Source organism: Symphalangus syndactylus, chromosome 24 (genome assembly GCF_028878055.3).
Source record: "Symphalangus syndactylus isolate Jambi chromosome 24, NHGRI_mSymSyn1-v2.1_pri, whole genome shotgun sequence".
Lineage (NCBI taxonomy): Eukaryota > Metazoa > Chordata > Mammalia > Primates > Hylobatidae > Symphalangus > Symphalangus syndactylus.
Window position 1 is genome coordinate 56150263 of NC_072446.2, and position 20698 is coordinate 56170960.

Here is a 20698-nt window from a genome sequence, read left to right on the forward strand (position 1 = left end):
GAGGTTGCAGTGAGCCAGTATCACACCACTATTGCACTCCAGCCTGGGCGATAGAGTGAAAGTCTGTTTCCAAGAAAAAAAAAAAAAAAAAAGAAAGAATGGACAGGAAGCAAGTCAGTATATGTCCTGTCTGTACAAGGTCTATGAAGAAACATAAAGCCAGGTAAGGAGGTAGAAGAAAAGGAGGGCTCAAGGGTGAAGGCTTCCGGGGGGAAGAATGTGCCAGGCAGAAGGAACAGCAAGTACAAAGGCCAGGAGGCAGGGGCCACATTGGCAAGGAAGTCAGTGGGACTGGATCTGAGTGATGGGGAGAGAATGTTAGAGAAGAGATGGCAGAGGAGCGGGGTGCTGGGGTGTCACATCTTGTAGAGTATTGAAGGCCATGGTAATAAGTTTGGTTTTAGACGCAAAATTATCAAAAGGCTTTGAACAAAGGAGAGATGTGTCTTGGACTTAGGTGAACTAAAAGGTTCACTATGCTGTTTGGCTAATAGCCTGGAGAAAGGAACTGGTGGAAGCAGAGGCACCAGGCAGGGGCTACTGCAGTGGTGCTGGTAAGAAGCGGTTCCATCCTGGATCTATTTAAAGGTAGAAGCCAAGCACGGTGGCTTACGCCTGTAATCCCAGCACTTTGGGAGGCTGAGACAGGTGGATCACTTGAGGCCAGGAGTTTGAGATCAGACTGGCCAATATGGTGAAACCCCATCTCTACTAAAATTACAAAAATTGGCCAGGCATTTTGGCACATGCCTGTAATCCCAGCTATGTTGGGAGGCTGAGGCACAAGAATTGCTTGAACCTGGGAGGCAGAGGTTGCAGGAGGCTGAGATCGTGTCACCACCGCACTCCAGCTCTGGGCAACAGGGCGAGATTCTGTCTCAAAGAAAAATAAAAGGTAGAGCTGCCTGGATTTGGAGATGGATGGGAGGAGAGCAGTTATGAGAGGAATAGAGGCATCATGGATGACTGCAAGGCCCAGGAAGCTGGAGGCATGGTGACTGGGACGGGGAAGACCCAGGAAGGAATGAACCTGTGGAGGAACCCTTCCTGAGTGGGCAGTTGGTTACCAACCTCTGGACTCAAAGAGAGGATCAGCCAAGGGAGTATAAGTTGGGAATAACCAATGTATAGATGGTATCAGAGCTGCAAGACTGGATGGGATAACCTAGGAAATTACTCCACGGACCTCCTTTTAAAACTACATACAGTGTGGCTATTACCACGTGTCAGGCACTGTGCTGAGTCCTTGACAGCTATTAGTTCACTTAATCTTCCCAACAACGCTGTGAGGTAACTCTGTTATTATTCCCATTTTAATGAGGAGAACACTGAGGCACAGAGATTTTTTAAAGTGCCTTGTACAAAGTTAGTGGGAGAGAGAAAAGGAGAAGTGTGAAGAGTGAAAAGGAGTGGCTCAGCCGGGCACAGTGGCTCACACCTGTAATCCCAGCACTTTGGGAGGCTGAGGTGGGAGGATCCCTTGAGCCTAGGGGTCTGAGACCCACCTAGGCAACACAGAGAGACCCCAATCTCTACCCAAAATAAAAAAAACATTAGCTGGGTGTGGTGGCGGGTACCTGTGGTCCCAACTACTTGGGAGGCTGAGGCGGGAAGATCACTTGAGCCCAGGAGGTCAAGGCTGCAGTGAGCCGTGATTGTGCCACTGCACTCCAGCCTGGGTAACAGAGTGAGACTCTGTCTCAAAACAAACAAAAAAACCCAAACAAACAAAAAAAGAAAAGGAGAGGCTCAAAGTGTGATCTCTGGGTTCTCCAGGGCTGGAGTTCGGGGAGATAAAGAAGAACCAGCCAGGGCACCGGGGGCAGCAGCAGGACAGCCAAGAGGATCCCAGGGAGGTGTGGGGTCCCAGAAGCCAAGCCAAGCAAGTGTCCCAAAAAGAAGGGCAGATGGCCCATGGCAGATGACGCTGACAGGAGACAGGACGGGAGGTGGGCACTGGCCACCGGGCCAAAAACCGACGTCTTCACTTTCCATAACCTCATTCTGAATGAACTTCCTTCCATTTTGAATGTAGGCAACAAACCACAGTAGTATTATCACGACCTGTGATTTTGTCACCAACAGAAACCACAGAGGTTTCACCGTCACCACAGCTGTTACAGAGATTGTGTCATTTATGCCTATCTGTCACGTGTAAAACAGAAGCACCTATGCCAGGGAAGCACACGCTGTAACACACACTGAAACTCTCTGATCACTGGACTTCACTATAATTGTTTTTCCCATGACATCCTATATATCTTATTTTATGCATTTAAAAGATTATTCAGAGAAGGAGTCCATGGCACAAGAAAAAGTTAAAGATCAAGGTTATCTCAATATTAAGCAGGAAAGAGCAACCAAACACCAACACAGCTAGAGTAATAGTGATTCCTAACTTAGGGGACTAGCTTGGTGCTTAATCTGGTATTCCATCAACTAAGGAACCGTAGACATTTCGTGGTGGCTGTGGTGGGATAGCTGACTCCCTATCCCAGCTCACACTCACAGAGTAGGAAGCTGCAGAGGAAGCTGACTGCGGTGCATTTCCTGCAGCCGTCAGACATGCAGAGCCAGGGGCCCCGGGGGGTGCCTGCTACTTCTTTCTCCAGGGGTTTTGCTGAAAGCAGCTCTGCTACCTACTGGTCTGCTTTCCTCTTCCCTCCTCTCCCCTTTGGCTGCTGCTGTGTGCCAGGCTGAACTGTGGCCACAGCTATGCTTTTCCTTGATCTTGGAAATAACCGAACTGGTCCTCCTGACAGCTCCATTAGACAAAATGGAGAAATTAAAAGCAAAATCACTACTTCTAAAAAATCAGCAAGACACTCCAGCACAGAAGCCAAAACTGTGTAGCTTTTTCCCCACAGCACACAGTTTCCACATCAGTCAAATGCAGGCCCTAAAGAGCCTTCCCTCCTAGAAGTGCTAGAAAGATTCCGTAAGTTAGTCGCTATAAATGACTTAAAACAGTAGTTTAATATGAACAGTGTTGCCACATGGCCAACATGACCTATATTGTTAAATAAAGACAACTCATCTTGCTTTTTCCTCTTTCTTTTCCGTTAAAAAAAAAAAGCCAAGTAAAATGTCTCTGCAAATTTATAAATTCATGAATTAAGAAACATAGCATTGAAAGTGACATTCATCTGGGAAAAAAGGCTATTGTGGACTGCTTACAGTTATTCTTACATCTGAAAAGGAAAAGATGGAAGGAAATGTTAAAGATTAAGCAACCACCCAGCTCTCACTCTAATACCCACTGGAGTCAGAAAACAAGATCTTGATGGCCCCTCACATGTTCAGAACGTCCTTCTCACATCCCCAAAATCCCCCGTGCTTATATGCAGGGGAAAGGTTTCTGCCGCTCTGTGTCTGGGTGTCTGTCATCTGTGGAGCTTGGGGTTGATCTCACAGAGCCGCCTTTCCTGGCTATGAGAGAAATCGGTGCTACCAAAGCTCTTTTTTCTGTTGTTATCAGCCTAGACTCCCAATTAAATTTTAGCTCAACAAGTCACAGGATAAGGAGAAATTCCCTGGCTAAAGTTCCACGATGTTTGAAACTACTCTGGAGGTGAGGCAGGGAGTCACTACCTGAAAATCATTGTGCATTTGTCTAGTTTATGGGGAAAACATAAGACTTTCACACTGAGGTCAAGAACAATCATAGAATGCTGGGTGTGCTGCAAGGAGCAGGGGGACAATCTGGTTCATCCCCATCGTTTTGTAGAGAAGGAAAGGAAAGGAAAGGAAGGCACAGAGAATTAAGGGTGAGCGCTGTTCCCTCAGAGACATCGGGTGTCAAAGTACCACCTTCCAGCTGCAAGTGCCTCCCTGGGATGGTGCTCTCTCCCGTCAGCATATGGCGGAACTAGTCGGGCTGGTTTGAAACTTGCCTGGACAACCAGAACCATCTGGCTGGCCTGCCTGTTGCATGACTTGCAGGCAAAACCCACTCCATAAATCTCAGCCTCACACTGCTCCAGGCAGGCTCAGCCCCACTTTCTGGGAGAAAGGGGAAGCTGTTAATAAATCTGGCCTCTAAGGCACAAAGTGTCTGTGTCTTTTTATAGCCATTATATTGTTATCTTGTTAGCATCAAAGTTGGAAGAGGTCACCTTCAACTTCCCACCACCCCCCGACCTTTGCACCCCCTTTCTCCAGGTACAGACCAGTCCCTTGCCTCCTATTCAGACAGTGTGCAGTATGTGCACAGGTATCGCCTTCAACAGCACAGCACGCGGTCTTCCCTTTGTATCGAATTTACAACCACATCCAGTTTCCAATCACTGCACGGCTTTTCAGGTTAATGGCTTTTTGGAGACTGCTGGGTTTTTTTTCTGACCTGAGAATGCAAAATGAGTCCATCCTCTTTAGCTGCTCCCCTGTAAGCCTTCTGGAGACTCACACAGCTACACTGAATTCTACTTTGCGCACGCTGGATCTCGCTGCGTTACTGTTTCCATCACTGGGAGTAGGTGGATATGGCACAGACAATTTTAGGTTTCCGGGTTCTGGTGCCAGGAGGAATCGAGAGAGTACACAGTTCAAGTGCCTTCAAAGTGATTAAAATAAACAAGCAGACAACTGGTTCCTAGGCCACTCCCACCTCCTGCAGAGGATTTCATCTAGAGCTGCTACCACACTCCCAGCTCCCGGACTTCTAAGGAGTGAATGCAAGTCAGCCCTTGGCAGTGCCAGGGTTCACTCGATCCCTTTCTCGCACCCATCACCTAACCGTGTCTCTGGTCACCTGTGGGTTTCAGCGAGTTCCAGGCCATTTTCCAGGCTGACATCTGTCCGCACCATCTCCTGTTTCAGTTCTCCGATCTCCGAGGCAATTGTGTCAATGAGCTATTCAAAGACAAAAATAGTATGACGTCAGGAAGTGGAGAGGCGTGGCATGCCCACAGCGCCCGGGGAACTCAGGCTCTTCAATAGAAACAGAGATGACCATCTTTTTCTATTTCTTTTTTTTTTTTTTTTAAATCTTGGCTCTGTGAATTTCCTCTAGCCAGAGGAAAAAATAAAGGGGGAGGAGGCAGCTTCTCCTTAGAAAGGGGAAGAACTTAGGTTTCGGTATTGTAGTAAGGAAAAGAATATGCCATCCAGTTTGTTAGGTTTCAGTATTGTAATAAGGAAGATAACATAACACCCAGTTAGCTTTCTCAACATGAATATAGACAGGAATAAATACATCCTGGCAAAACCGGGCCTCAATATTCATTTGGCAAGGGAAACCCTCCAAAGGAACCCCCTTTGAAGGATTGAATTAGACTTGAGGGGGAAACCGCGTTGAACTTTGGGCAGATTAAATTTTATTTCAGTTGCTTATCAGCCATCAAATAAATCTGTGAAGTAGCTTCTGACACTCTGGATGGAGATTTTTCTACGTTTGGAAGTCACTGGCATGTGTGGCTGGCATTCTAAAGCACTGTGGCAGGGAGAGATTATCTAAGGAGAGAGGTCGATGGAGAAGCGGGCCCAGCAGATAGCTCTGGACACTCCCAGGACTTAGAGGTCAGAAGAAGGGAAGCCAGCCAAGCCCTTCATGCTTGATCCATCCCCTCGGTGCCTGTGGCTGCAGTAAAGACCAGAGGGGGAGCTTCCAGAAGCACTGGGGCCTTGAGAGAGAAAATGATTAGGAGAACGTATTTTATACATATCTCTGTGGCAAAGTTTTTTTAAAAAGTCTGACAATGCCAAATACTCTAGGATGTGGGAAAACAGGATCCCCCTTGTCTTGCTCTGTTTCCTGTTGCTATAACAGAATACTACAGACTGGCTAATTTATTAAGAACAGAAGTTTATTTGGCTCATGGTTCTGGAAGCTGGAAAGTCTGAGAGCATGACTCTGGCATCTGGTAAGGGTCATCCCGTGGCGGAAGGCAGAAGTGAATGGAGACAGGGAGAGGAAATCGGCCAAGCTCATTCTTTTTGTCAGGAACCACGTCTTTGAAAACTAACCTGCTACCAAGATAATGGCATTAATTCATTTGTGAGGGCAAAGCCCTCGTGACCTAATGATCTGTTAAAGGTCTCACCTTTTAATACCATTACAATGGCAATTGAATTTCAACATGAGTTTTAGAGGGGACATTCAAACCATGGCACCTCTTACACTGCTGGAGGAATATTACCCCCAGAGCTACTTTGGAAAGCAATTTGGCAACATCTTGTAGGGTTAAAGATAGACAAACCTATATGTGTACTTCAGAGACTAAACTTGCACGTGGGCCCTAAGATACCTTTGCAAGAATATTTGTTGCCCCATTATTTGTGAGAACACCTAAGGCTTCATTAATAGGAGAATGGATACATTAATTGAGGTATAAAATGCTACATGGCAGTTAAAAATTAATGAACCAGAACTGTATGTATGAACACATGCATAAACATAAAAGCCCAACAGGCTTTTTTTGAAAGCAAAAAAAAAAAAAAAGGCAAATCAAGAAGCATTACATTCAGCATGTGAAGTTTAAAACCATGCAAACGTTCCCAGCACAAAGAAAAAGATACATGGATGGATATCCCAGTTACCCTGATTTGATCATTACATATTGCATATCAAAATATCACCTGTACACCCCAAAATATGTACAACTATGACATAACAAATTAACAAATAAAAATGCATCCACATAATGTTTATATTGATAACATGTTGAAAGAATACTATTTTGTCTATGTTAGGTTTTAAAATATATTATTAGGCCAGACGTGGTAGCTCATGCCTGTAACCTCAGCATTTTGGGAGGCCAAGGTGAGAGAATTGCTCGAGGCTAGGAGTTGGAGACCAGCCTGGACAACATAGTGAGATCGTCTCTATAAAAAGTTTTTTTAAAAATCAAATACTGTTAAATGTTATATTATTAAAATTTTAAAAGCATGCAAAACTGTACTGTATGTTTATAGATACACACATAGACACGAAGGCTATCCTAATATGTATGGGGTTATAATCCTAATCCAGGATAGTGGTTACCTCTAGACAGGAGAAATGGATGAAAGTGTTCACAGGTCAAGGGGCTCGGTCACGTGTGAGATTTTATTTATGTATTTATTTTGTAGAGACACTTTCTCACGATGTTGCGCAGGCTGGTCTTGAACTCCTGGCCTCTAGCAATCCTCCCACCGTGGTGTCCCAAAGCTCTGGGATTGCAGATAGGCACCACCGTGCCTGGCAAGATTTTATTTCTTAAAATGAAGTGGCAAAACCATGACATCTGACAGCGCTGAGTGATGGGTATTTTAATATGGTGTGTGGTTTTCTGTATGCTTAAAGTACTTTGTAAACAAAATTTTAGGAAAACAAGAAAAAGAAAGGGTGGTGTGTATGAAAATGGAAAGAGTGAAGGGACTAAAAAGGTAGAAGCAAGGAAGGGGTTAAGGGGAGTTTGGGCACATCTGCTGAAGCCCCACCACCCTGGGACTAGGCCCTGTTTCATTCTGGACCATGGCTGTGGCCCCAAACAGGACAGCCACACACCTATCAGAAGCAGAGGGCCTTGTGACGGAGGGCCGGCCACAGCCTCTGGCAAACCTCAAAGAGAGGACTCCCACCCCAGCAGGAAGCCCCGTCACTGGGTACATTTCCCTCTCCACACTTTGGTTACCTTCACAACCATCGTATTGATTTGAACATAAAAACCCCAAATGGCCTTGATTCTCATCAGAATGGGCATCAGTTGATTCCCTTCAGCCAGGCTGTTTTTGTCCGAGTACTGCTCTTGCCGATGCTGTTGGCTGGATCTCCAGACCTCCAAGTTTCCTCCTCAATTCCTTCTCTACATCTGGCCACACACAAGAAGCTAACGGTCTGTGGCTGTCACTTAGCAGCACTCCCATGCCAAGTCACCAATCATGCCATGCCACCTATCTCTAGTGCAGAGGAAGGCGCCGTGACCCCAAGGCACGAGGGTGGACAAGCACAGAGGTTTTCCCTGGCTGGATCGCTGTGGACCCTTCCCTGCTGGATGTGGGGATTTTTTTTTTGGTCCCCTGCATCTCCCCCAGGCCCAACCCCAACCCCTGCCAGTTTTTCCCTCCCCTTCCATTCAGTCCTGACTCACTTGTCCCAGAGCGCAGAGGGATTTAATCTCACAAATGGATCAGAGTTAAGGGTTCCAGGGCCACTCCTGCCTCTCAGAATCATGTGTAAATACCCACTGGGCCCTCCGCCAGCAGCAGTTAGCATCACAAAACACTTCCTCCCCTCTGAGGGTTGGATTTTGTCCCACTGAAGGGATTCTGGGTGTTTTTTGAAGTTGTTTTTGGACAAGTTTGTGTTGATTTATTTGTTTGTTTCTAATTCTCACAGACTTTCGATCTCATCCCTTACACTTGCTTCTTCAAAATTTCCTTCTTTGAGGGCAGAAATAACTTGTCACCCAACAAAGGAAGCCAGTTTTAATGTCAGCTTTCCCATGACAAAGCCAAGAGCAGTTGGTGCCACAGGCCCGGTGTGGTGGCTCACGCCTGTAATCCCAGCACTTCCGGAGGCTGAGGTGGGTGGTTCACTTGAGGTCAGGAGTTTGAAACCAGCCTCGCCAACATGATAAAACCCCATCTCTACTAAAAATACAAAAATTTGCTGGGCATGGTGGCATGTACCTGTAATCCCAGCTACTTGGGAGGCTGAGGCAGGAGAATCGCTTGAACCTGGGAGGCAGAGGTTGCAGTGAGCCCAGGTTGAGCCACTGCACTCCAGCCTGGGTGACAGAGCAAGATTCTGTCTCAGAACAAAACAAACAAACAAAACCTAAAAACAAAACACAAAAAACTGGTGCTACTAACTGAAGTTTCTCCAGACCCACTTACACAATCCCAGCCTCCAACATATCCTGTACCTGTACAGAATTCCTGCAAGCAGGGGGAGGGGCTGTCTAAATATCTGCAAAGCTGGTGAGTGAGTGCTGCTCGCTACCCCTGCTCTGCTGTGGACACCTGGGAAAGTGGTGGTAGAGCCACGTGGCTGTGATTCAGTGCAGCCAGAGGGTCAGACAGGACAAGGTTGACAAGGCACAAAGTTGGTGAGACGATGGTTCTTACATCAAACACCCAGCACAGCTGCATCATTCCCAGAAAACTCCACAAGCAGTGACAAAGACCCCAACCCAAGGGATAGCCACCTATCCTTATACAGCACAGCAGACCTCAACCGAGGTCTTGCCAGGGTATTGCCTGTGTTTGTTTTTCCTTGCAGGCATGTACAGCAGGACAGAGGGGTGATGTGCTGCCTTTAGAAGCTGGGAGAGAGTGGGCTGCTGGCCTGGCTGGGGACTTCTACGGAAGAAGAGGGGGTGCTGGTGACCACAAGAGGGAGAGGAAGGCAGGCCAGGGGTTGGGTCCACTCCCTCATCCTGCATTCGTGCATAACACACCTTGAGAAGCCTGAGGTGTTCACCTGAGTGCTCCTGCATAAGAGCTGGCATCCTGGCCAAGGGCAAGAGAATAACTGGAGAAGGCCCAAGTTCTTTCCTAGTCCTTTGAGGTCACACCCAGGGCTGGGCCTGGGCAAGGCTGGGCCTGCTGAATTTCAGTCTGGTGCAGGAGTCAATAGTAATTTGTACCATTTTGTAATCATTCTGCGTAATTTCTCAGTAGGCGGGGACCTCATCCAAGGGGCCATTCTTCAGGCAGCAGCTTTGTGCAATTTCGAGGCAGTGTGGCTTGCAGCTCTGACTGGTGACCTGGCAGCTGGGAGTAGGGGTAGGCATACCAGCTTTTGGCTCAGAAAAATCTGTCTTCAAATCCTGTCTCAGGCCCCGGTTGGCTGGGTATCCTTGGGTGACCCATTTGGGTGCCCTCATCCTTAAACCCCCAAAGCTAGGGCTGATGATATCAAGGGAAGGTCATTGGAGGAATAAAAAGGAGAATGAGATTAAAACACTGCAATAGGTCAGGCACAGTGGCTCACTCCTATAATCCCAACACTTTGGGAGCCTGAGGTGGGCAGATCACCTGAAGTCTGGAGTTCGAAACCAGCCTGGCCAACATGGTGAAACCCTGTCTCTACTAAAAATACAAAAATTAGCCAGGCGTGGTGTTGTGCACCTGTAGTCCCAGCTACTCCGAAGGCGGAGGCAGGAGAATCGCTTGAACCCAGGAGGTGGAGGTTGCAGTGAGCCGAGGTCACACCACTGCACTCCAGCCTGGGCCACAGAGTGAGACTCCATCTCAAAAACAAAACACTTCAATAGGCACCTAAATACTCTCTCATCCTCTTCCTATTTAAATGATCTCTTGGCCGGGAGCAGTAGCCTATGCCTGTAATCCCAGTGCTGTGGGAGTCTGAGGCAGGAGGATCACTTGAGCCCAGGACCAGCCTAAGCAACGTAGAGAGACCTTGGCTCTACAAAAAAGTAAAAAATCGGCTGGGCACAGTGGCTCACGCTTGTAATCCTAGCACTTTGGGAGGCCAAGGTGGGTGGATTGCCTGGGCTCAGGAGTTTCAGACCAGCCTGGGCAACACAGTGAAACCCCGTCTCTACTAAAATACAAAAAATTAGTTGGCCATGGCGGCGTGCAGCTGTAGTCCCAGCTACTCAGGAGGCTGAGGCAAGAGAATTGCTTGAACCTGGGAGACAGAGGATGCCGTGAGCCGAGATCACGCCACTGCACTCTAGCCTGGGCAACAGAGCGAGACTCCATCTCCAAAAAAAAAAAAAAAAAAAAAAAATTAGCCAGGCATGGTGGCATGTGTCTCGTAGTCCCAGCTACTCAGGAGGCTGAGGTAGGTGGCTCACTTGAGCCCAGGAGTTCAAGGCTGCAGTGAGCCATGATGGTGCCACTGCACTCCAGCCTAGGTAACAGAGTGAGACCCCATCTCTTAAAATAAATAAATAACAAATTATCTCTTTATATTAATGGCAATTGTTATTAACCAGCGAGCTGATACTAAAAGACACTTAAAATGGATTCATGTACCTCCCATCCTGGACAGAGACCATTTAATCACCAGCAGAAGAGACCTGGGACTACAAACAAACAGTGTCTGCGGAGTCCAATCTCCTCCCGCCTGTCTGCTCAGAAGCCTCTAACCTAGAGATTTGCCCACTAGGCGCTGAATTTCCCCTAATAGAAAAGTTATTGTATGCTTCTTGGCATGCATAGGAAGCTGCAGGGAGGAGAGAAAAGGCAGGAACCCCAAGTCTTGTTTTCTTTCTTTTAGGGTTAGATAAGAGGAGAAAAATTCTCTTGAAGGTCAAGTAAAAGTCAAATAGGAAAGTGCTTATAGCACAAGTCCTGATACAGCGCTCTTCAAATTCCAAGTCTCATTCAGGAATGTTATCAGTGGTTTGAAAAGGGATGTGTTGCTGATATGTTGAAGACTTGAAACTTAGGGTGTGGGAAAAGTCAAGTCCTTGGCTCCCAGCTACGGAATTTCCATTCCCCAAGTGCATCAACTTGGCCTTGAGGTGTGGTAAGCATTTATAATCCCGGAATCAGCTCTGCGGTATCAGATCTACCTCCAGATCCTAAAAAAAAAAACACATTATCCAAACAGTTCCCTTAACCATCTGCTTCTGCTTGGCTGAGGAGTCTCCTGGTGTGGTGGGTACCTCTCATGTTGGGGTTTTTCTAAACTAGTCTGGAAAATAATGAGCTTCCTCCAAACTTTCAAATGACCTTTGCCCCCAGGAACTGTCACCTGGAAAACAAAAACGTAATGGAGGCTTTTCGCCTTCACTTGCAGAGGGGCACCTGGACAATGACGCGAGCGCATCTTCGGAGAACATTGCTTCTTTTCTTTTAACTTTGTGTATTGCTCCTCCCAAGGGTGTTTGCATTTATATTTTTGAAATTTAATTGTAATTACAAACGTCACAAATGAATATATTTTAATTAAAGAAAATAAATGATTGTACTTAAAAATAATCTCCCTTGACCATCACCCATAATCTCCTTCACCTACTCAGATGTAACCACTGTTATCAGTTTTGTGTGTATCATCCTTGAATAGTATCATCTGTGTTTTCTCCACCCCAAGGAATTGTACTGGCTTACTAATTTCACTCAACAAACTGTAATGAGGTTTATCCACATAGATACATGAAGCCCTGGTTCATTTGTTGTAAGTGGGAATGGTTTTCCAACATAGGGATATACCATAATCCACATATCCATTCTATTTTGATAGACGCTTAGTTGTTTCCAGCGTGTTGCTATCACAGGCAGGGCTGTGATGGTCACCGGTGTGTGTGTGCTGCTGTGCACTGTGTGAAACCTCAGAGAAAATACTGGGGCCTATGCATGTAGCAGGTTCTGAGCTGGTGCCACATTGCTCCCCGGGTGGCTGTGCCCTTCTGCACTGCCCCTGCCATCTGTGAAAGTGTCCACGCTGCTTGTCAATGATTGATATTATCAAACATTTAAGCAGACCAATCTGATGAGCAGAAATAATTTTGTTTTGTTTTTATTTGCTTTGCCCTGATTATATTTTTATCGTTTATTTCTATTTCCTCTTGCAATAAATTGCCTTTTCATTCATCTGTTGCCTATTTTGTGGTTCCTTGATTTTTTAAAATTAAGTTGCATAAGTTGGTTGTGTATATGAATCCATTGTCTGATATGTTTCACATATGTTCTCTTTCATTGTTTTTCTGCCTTTTAAGTTTTCTTAAGCTTTTAATGATGATAGAATCAAATTTATCCAAGTTTTCCATATGGCCACTGCTTATTGGCCCTTGCCTAGAAAGAAGTTCCTTATACAGTATATACAGCTTTGCCTGTTTATATATGATGTATTTATTTATTTGTAGGCCTTTCATTCATCTGGAATTTAGTTTTGTGCATGGTGCAAAGTCAAGACTAGAGAGCAAGGAACAACTACAACATGGCCAGGGCTGGGTTCCCCCAGCCTGTTAAGCGCTATACCCTGGGTTGGCTCTGTCTGCCTGAGGCATCTTCTGCAGGCTAAGGAATGTGCCCAGAGGACAGCTTTTTTTTTTTTTTTTTTTTTTTTTTTTTTTTTTTTTTTGCAAATTTACCCAAAGGCTGAGAGGTGAGAGGAGGAGCACAAAGAGGTGGGGGAGGCTGGGCGCAGTGGCTCATGCCTGTAATCCCAGCACTTTGGGAGGCCGAGGTGGGTAGATCACCTGAGGTCGGGAGTTCGAGACCAGCCTGACCAACTTAGAGAAACCCTATCTCTACTAAAAATACAAAATTAGCTGGGCATGGTGGCACATGCCTGTAATCCCAGCTACTTGGAAGGCTGAGGCAGGAGCATCTCTTCAACCCAGGAGGCAGAGGTTGTGGTGAGCCAAGATCGCACCACTGCACTCCAGCCTGGGCAACAAGAGCAAAACTCCGTCTCAAAAAAAAAAAAAAGAGGTGGGGGTATGAAACGAAGAGGTGGGGGTATGAAAGTGGGGGTGTGGAAGGTGGGGTATGGAAGGTGGGGGTACGAAGGTGGGGAGTATGAAGAGGTGGAGTATGAAGGTGGGGTATGAAGAGGTGGGGTATGAAGAGGTGGGGTATGAAGGTGGGGTATGAAGGTGGGGTATGAAGGTGGGGTATGAAGAGGTGGGGTATGAAGGTGGGGTATGAAGGTGGGGGTATGAAGGTGGGGTATGAAGAGGTGGGGTATGAAGGTGGGGTATGAAGGTGGGGTATGAAGGTGGGGTATGAAGGTGGGGTATGAAGGTGGGGTATGAAGGTGGGGTATGAAGAGGTGGGGTATGAAGGTGGGGTATGAAGGTGGGGTATGAAGGTGGGGTATGAAGGTGGGGTATGAAGGTGGGGTATGAAGGTGGGGTATGAAGAGGTGGGGTATGAAGGTGGGGTATGAAGAGGTGGGGTATGAAGGTGGGGTATGAAGAGGTGGGGTATGAAGGTGGGGTATGAAGGTGGGGTATGAAGGTGGGGTATGAAGGTGGGGGTATGAAGGTGGGGTATGAAGGTGGGGTATGAAGGTGGGGTATGAAGGTGGGGTATGAAGAGGTGGGGTATGAAGGTGGGGTATGAAGGTGGGGTATGAAGGTGGGGTATGAAGAGGTGGGGTATGAAGGTGGGGTATGAAGGTGGGGTATGAAGGTGGGGTATGAAGGTGGGAGTAGGAAGGTGGGGGTATGAAGGTGGGATATGAAGGTGGGGGTATGAAGATGGAGTATGAAGGTGGGGGTATGAAGAGGTGGGGAATGAAGGTAGGGGTATGGAAAGTGGGGGTATGAAGGTGGGGGTATGAAGATGGGGTATGAAGGTGGGGGTATGAAGAGGTGGGGAATGAAGGTAGGGGTATGGAAAGTGGGAGTATGAAGGTGGGAGTAGGAAGGTGGGGGTATGAAGGTGGGATATGAAGGTGGGGGTATGAAGATGGGGTATGAAGGTGGGGGTATGAAGAAGTGGGGTATGAAGAGGTGGGGTATGAAGGTGGGGATATAAAGAGGTGGGGTATGAAGGTGGGGGTATGAAGAGGTGGGGAATGAAGGTAGGGGTATGGAAAGTGGGGGTATGAAGGTGGGGGTATGAAAGTGGGGTATGGAAGGTGGAGGTAAGGAAGGTGGGGGTATGGAAGGTGGGGATATGAAGGTGGGGGTATACAGGTGGGGATATGAAGAGGTGGAGGTATGAAACAGAATTCTGCCCTTCATTTTTCATTGCAAATGGACAGCAATGAGCTCAACAGCATTTATTCAATTGTCCATCCTAGCCCTGTTGGTTCAAGACACCACCTTAGTCAAAATCGGGAGGTTCTATTTACCAAAAAGCAACATTCACTATCTTTTAATTCTATTTTTCTCCTTATACCTCAAATAACAGTATGTAGAAAAAAAGGTAATAAGCCATCCACCCCCATCCTCTTAGTTAAGTGAAATGAGTATTTTGTTGTGAATGACTTTATAATTTTAGTTCTAATTAGTAAATAGTAGTATCTAAAGGAAATAAACACGATAGATAATTTAATATTTGTCTATTTTTAAAAATAGAGATGGAGTCTTGCTGTGTTGCCCAAGCTGGTCTCAAACTCCTGGGCTCAAGTAATTTTACTACCTTGGCCTCCCAAAGTGCTGGGATTACAGGTGTGAACCACACCTCTCAGCCAATTTATTTATTTATTTTTATTTTATTTTATTATTTTATTTTATTTTGAGACACAGTCTCGCTGTCTCCCAGGCTAGAGTACAGTGGCACAATCTCAGCTCACTGCAACCTCCGCCTCCTGGGTTCAAGGGATTCTCCTGCCTCAGTCTCCCAAGTAGCTGAGACTACAGGCGCCTGCCACCACACCTGGCTAATTTTTGTATTTTTAGTAGAGATGGGGTTTCACCATACTAGCCAGGCTGGTCTCAAACTCCTGACCTTGTGATCCACCCGCCTCAGCCTCCCAAAGTGCTGGGATTACAGGCGTGAGCTACCGCACCCGGCCTCTCGGCCAATTTAGTATTTAAAAGCAGAATTTTGACTGAAAGGCCTACTTGGAATGTTATCATCTCTGCTGCTCTAAGCAGTGTGTCCTTGAGTAAATAATCTGACCCCTTAAATTTCCTCAAGCTTAAAAGGAGAACGGGATGAAGGCTGCGTCCAAGGTTGCCGAGGGTTCACGGAAGTGATGCTGGCAGAGCCCCCAGCAGGCGAGCATCTGTAGTGTGCTGGTAGGGGGAGGGCTGGGTGACTTATACCCTCTTCCAAAGACAGGAGAGTGAGAGGTATGGTTTAAATGAGTGCTGCAGTATGGGGTGGGGTCCAGGTGGCAGAATGCATTGGCTAATTGTATCTGCTGGGGACACTGGTCTTTGGGTGCTTCCTGGGAGCAGGAGGGAGACTCCCCACCTTATGGTCCTCATGGGCACTTTCATTCCACAGGGACATGGGGTCTGAGAAGCATGGATGGACTTACAGTGAACAGAATATTTGAAATTAGGAGAGCCCCAGAAAATGGAGCACCTGGTACTCCTACTGAGTGGTGCTACCTCCTCGGGGGACCTCAAGGCATTGATGACGAGGTTTCCATAGCTTTGGAAAGCTATGGACCTTTTTTATCTTGGACCTTTTTCAGATCTTGGACCTTTTCCAGATCTGAAAATCCCTAGAAATGTCAGGTTGCACAGTGGCCTCAATTGAGACCAGCACTTCCACCAGAGGGGGCCTCTCACACCTCCAGAGAGAGAGTGGTCGGGACAAGAGAAGCGTATCCCCTACAGCTGGTGGTTCAGGCTGGCACAGCTGGCTTTGTTTGGTGCAGAGACCATGAAGGGTCTCCAGGGTCAGTACTTGACCAGTGAAGCTGGGTGTTGGGGTGTAAATATCCTAGATCCCCACTCCTGGTTGGGATAATAGAGGTGAGACCTACATTGTCCTCAAGCTCCCTTTAAGACAGACCCAGGCCGGGAGCGGTGGCTCACGCCTGTAATCCTAGCACTTTGGAAGGCCGAGGCAAGTAGATCACTTGAGGTCAGGAGTTCAAGACTAGCCTGGCCAATATGGTGAAACCCCATCTCTACTAAAAATACAAAGATTAGCTGGGCATGGTGGCATGTGCCTGTAATCTCAGCTGCTCTGGAGGCTGAGGCAGGAGAATCGCTTGAACCCAGGAGGCAGAGGTTGCAGTGAGCTGAGATTGTGCCACTGCACTCCAGCCTGGGTGACAGAGACCCTGTCACAAACAAACAAACAGACAAAAAACCGACAGATCCAAATTTACCCTTAGGGGACTTCGCCTGATATTGGACCTCTGATCTCTGATCTCTTTCCCCTCCAGGCTCCAACCCCCACTTCACTGTGCGTTTCTCTTGGGAGCACTTCCTGATAGCCACTTTCACACAGTTCTTCAGCTCTGGGCCTGTTTCTGGGGAACCTGACCTAGGACACCCCCCAGCCTTCCTGCTTGGCCCCGCTTGGTGGGTTCTTCCTGGAGCCAGAGGTGCTCCCAAACGCCCCCGCCTGGATGCAAATTCCACGGAGCAGGAATGCTGTGCTTTGGTTCACTGTGGTCTCCTCAGCTCAGAGCAGTCCCTGGCACACATTAGTTGTTGAGTGAATCAAGTGCTCTCCCCTCTCCGCCTTCCTCTTGATGACTTCTCTGTTCATTTTCGTGCCAGGCAGGGGGTAAATCAGGACAGAGAGGAGGCAGAGCTCGGATCCAATCCATTATAACCTCAGCTGGACGGGATGGGGAAGTTGCTGACGTGTGGCATCCACTAAAAAGAGACTGCTCGAGTTTTCAATTATCCACCACCCCAAAACACCAATGTGCTTGCACATCCAGGAGGCAGTGGTTCTCTTCTGATCCTGGGGGAAGTTCTCATTGAGTGTAAAACGTTTGCTTTCAAACAATTAATAACTAAATTGTAAACTGCTCCTGTCAACATACAAAAGAGATCAAAGTGGGCTCCACCTTGCCAGGCACTCCTCACCACACATGGGAGAGGCTGTGAAGGACCAGGAGGACATCCCTATTTAGGTGGCACCCCTGATCAGTGGCACTCCCAGAGGCTTAGCTCAGAGTTGTTTTTATTAAAAAAACAAAACCAAACCCAAAAAGCTGTTTCGGCTGGGCATGGCGACTCACACGTCTAATCCCAGGAGTTTGGGAGGCAGAGGCAGGTGGATCACTTGAGGTCAGGAGTTCAAGACCAGCCTGGCCAACATGGTGAAACCCCGTCTCTACTAAAAATACAAAAATTAGCTGGACATGGTGCACACCTGTAGTGCCAGCTACTAAGGGGCTGAGACAGGAGAATCGCTTGAACTTGGGAGGTGGAGGTTGCCAGTGAGCCATGATCGCACCACTGTGCTCCAGCCTGGGCAACACAGCGAGACTCTGTCTCAAAGAAAACAAAAATGAAAACAAAAGAACTATGTTTGGAATTACACTGCAAACACTCTGATATAACTTTCAATTTGGTGCATGCTCACAGAAAAAGAAAAATAAGTTGTAAAAGGTGCATGTAGTATCTGCAGTTCAATGTGTGAACTACGGAAGCAGCGTGTGTGGCTGTATCTTGAAACAGTGCTCCTGCTGAGGCCTTGATCTATTGCATCAGTTGTCTGAGACCAGTGTTGCCTTAGATTACTCCTTGACCTCTGGATTATTCAATGACCTTGGCAGTCACAGATGGCACCATACTCCTCCTGTGGCTTTGCATTTTTAGGTTCAGTAATAAGTGAAATGACTGAAGCACCACAAGGGATGAAGTTTTTCCTTTTCTTTTTTTTTTTGAGATGGAGTCTTGCTCTGTCGCCCAGGCTGGAGTGCAGTGGCATGATCTCGGCTCACTGCAAGCTCCGCCTCCCGGGTTCATGCCATTCTCCTGCCTCAGCCTCCCAAGTAGCTGGGACCATAGGAGCCCACCACCACGCCCAGCTAATTTTTTTTGTATTTTTAGTAGAGACGGGGTTTCACCGTGTTAGCCAGGATGGTCTCGATCTCCTGACCTCGTGATCTGTCCGCCTCGGCCTCTCAAAGTGCTGGGATTACAGGCGTGAGCCACCGCGTCTGGCCTGGGATGAAGTTCTTTCTAAGAGTGGTCACTAAGGCCTTCGGCAGCCCCAGTGAGTTTTAGCATTGGTGTTTTCAGTTAGATCTTGCATCTTTTGCTTAATATTTTTAAGAAGTGTTTACAGAGTACTTATTAAACATCAGGCTTCGGGTCTACAATAGGGAAGAAAAATACATAATGTGCACCTTCACATTTTTATTTATTTTATTTTTTATTTTCTGAGCTCTGTTGTCCAGGCTGGAGTGCAGTGGCATGATCTCGGCTCACTGAGCCTCCACCTTCTGGGTTCAAGCAATCCTCCTGCCTCAACCTCCCAAGTAGCGAGGATTACAGGTGTGTGCCACCACACCTGGCTAATTTTTGTATTTTTAGTAGAGACGGGGTTTCACCATGTTGGCCAGGCTGGTCTCGAACTCCTGAGCTAAAGTGATCTGCCCGCCTCAGCCTCCCAAAGTGCTGGGATTATGGTGTGAGCCACTGCACCTGGCCACAAATTTAAGATACTGTTAATTATAACACACACTCTTATTCTATATACTATCAAGAAAAAGAGCCCTGCCACTTTTCTACACCATTGACTATAGGATACAAATGACTTCAGGGATAACATTTTGAAAATCTTATAACTGAAGTGTGCTGACTTATGTCTTCATGGAGCTCAGGTTGAAGGGGCCTGCAGTCATATAGGTCAAATATTAGTGACTCGTTTGGTTGTATTGTTACTGACAAACATGCTGTGTGGGGACCAGCATCCTGGAATTTACAAAATAGAAACTGGCAGGTGACGGGCAGGCCTTCCAGCATCCTGAACTCTCCCTAAAACCCTCTCTGGGTATAACAAGGACTCTCGCACGGCATCTGTCATCCGCCAGCTGGAAGACTGACAAGAGCTGAGTCCCACATGGCAAACAGGTGCTCCACCTCAGCTTCCTGGGGAAACACAAAGCCTGGCGCACACTCCACGGGAAATGAGAGCAACAACTGACTGCGGGGCCTTCCAGCCTCCCAGCCTTCAGAGAAACTCCGTTGGAGATTAGCTTGAGTAGGTTTGCTGTGAATGTCAACCTTGTTCTCCCACACATAGCTCAGCCACAAAAGGTTGTTTTTACAGCAAATATAACCATGCCAACTTCAAATAAAGCACAAAATGTTTCCTCGCAAAGGCATAGTTGGGCTCTGTGTAACACATGTACCCAAGTGTCATCCCAGATGTCATTTTGTATTTTGTCTGATTTTTTTTTTTTTAATTAAGGCCCAGACTCTGTAAAGTCAGATGCTAACTTCTGGAAGGTCTGTAAATTGCAAATGATGTTTGTCCAATAGAGAAGAGAACCCCAAAGGTTTTGATTGTATTGCCCTTTATGTCTTTAGCCAGGTTTGTATTGGGTTGTACCTTTTGAAGTTGAGTTGTTTGAAGGTCAAAAAGTGGTTGAATGCTGACAATAGCAAGCTTATCTCTAACCTTCAAAGGTAGATGTGCAAAAGTGGCTTATAGTAGATGACAAAGTTCGTTTAAGGTGTTATTCTTTTGCCCACTGACTCTTTCCCAATCTTTGCCCCATTTGGAGCCAGCTTTAATGTCCTGTTGATCTCATTAATGAGTTAAGTCAATCTTTGACACACACACACACACACACACACACACTATGTATTTGTATGAGAGTCACGCTTTTTCATTTTTTGAAAATTATCTCTGAAGTTTACAGCTATCCATCTAAGCTATGGGACCTTGGCCTTGGGTGGGAGGTTGCTTAAACTTTCTGGCCTTCAGTTTCCTTAAGCTTAAAATAGACCAGCAGGTTTCCAATGCCTCTTCTGGCTCTAACTTGGTGTCCCCCCAGCTGTCCCGCTTTGCCTTTCCGGAATGCACTGGCGTGGCCGTCACAGTCACATTCACTTCCCTTTTACCATTTCTGGCTTCTTACCACTTGTCTTCACTGGGCTTTCTACAAGCACTAGAGAAAAAAGATGACTTACTCTTTCTAGAAGACAATCTGAATGTGTATATCAACATTTAAGTATGAAAACTGTTGGATTCAGCATTTCTACTTCTAGGAATTGACCCAAAGAAATAATCAGATACATGTAAAACAATGCTTTGGGCAGTATCATTTATGATAGTGAACAATGGGAAAAGGGCTAAATGTCAAACAGCTGTGGACTGGGTAAATAAAGTGTGTACCCCAAGATGATGGAATGCTATTCAGCCTTTAAAATGATGATTCTGGTCCATATTTCTTGAGATGTACAGTATATAT

General features: G+C 46.7%; 1 protein-coding gene across 3 annotated transcripts in view; it reads right to left on the reverse strand.

Annotated features, from left to right (window-relative positions):
• RIN2 (Ras and Rab interactor 2) overlaps positions 1-20698 on the reverse strand; it is a 206063-nt gene that overhangs the window by 63076 nt on the left and 122289 nt on the right. For 2 of the 3 annotated variants that reach the window (XM_063634164.1, XM_055265696.2), the window contains one exon: positions 4751-4851. The exons of the other annotated variant lie outside the window; for it this stretch is intronic. In XM_063634164.1, coding sequence (XP_063490234.1) covers positions 4751-4851 — 101 coding nt within the window. The remainder of the gene's footprint in view (positions 1-4750; positions 4852-20698) is intronic. 3 annotated transcript variants of the gene reach the window in all.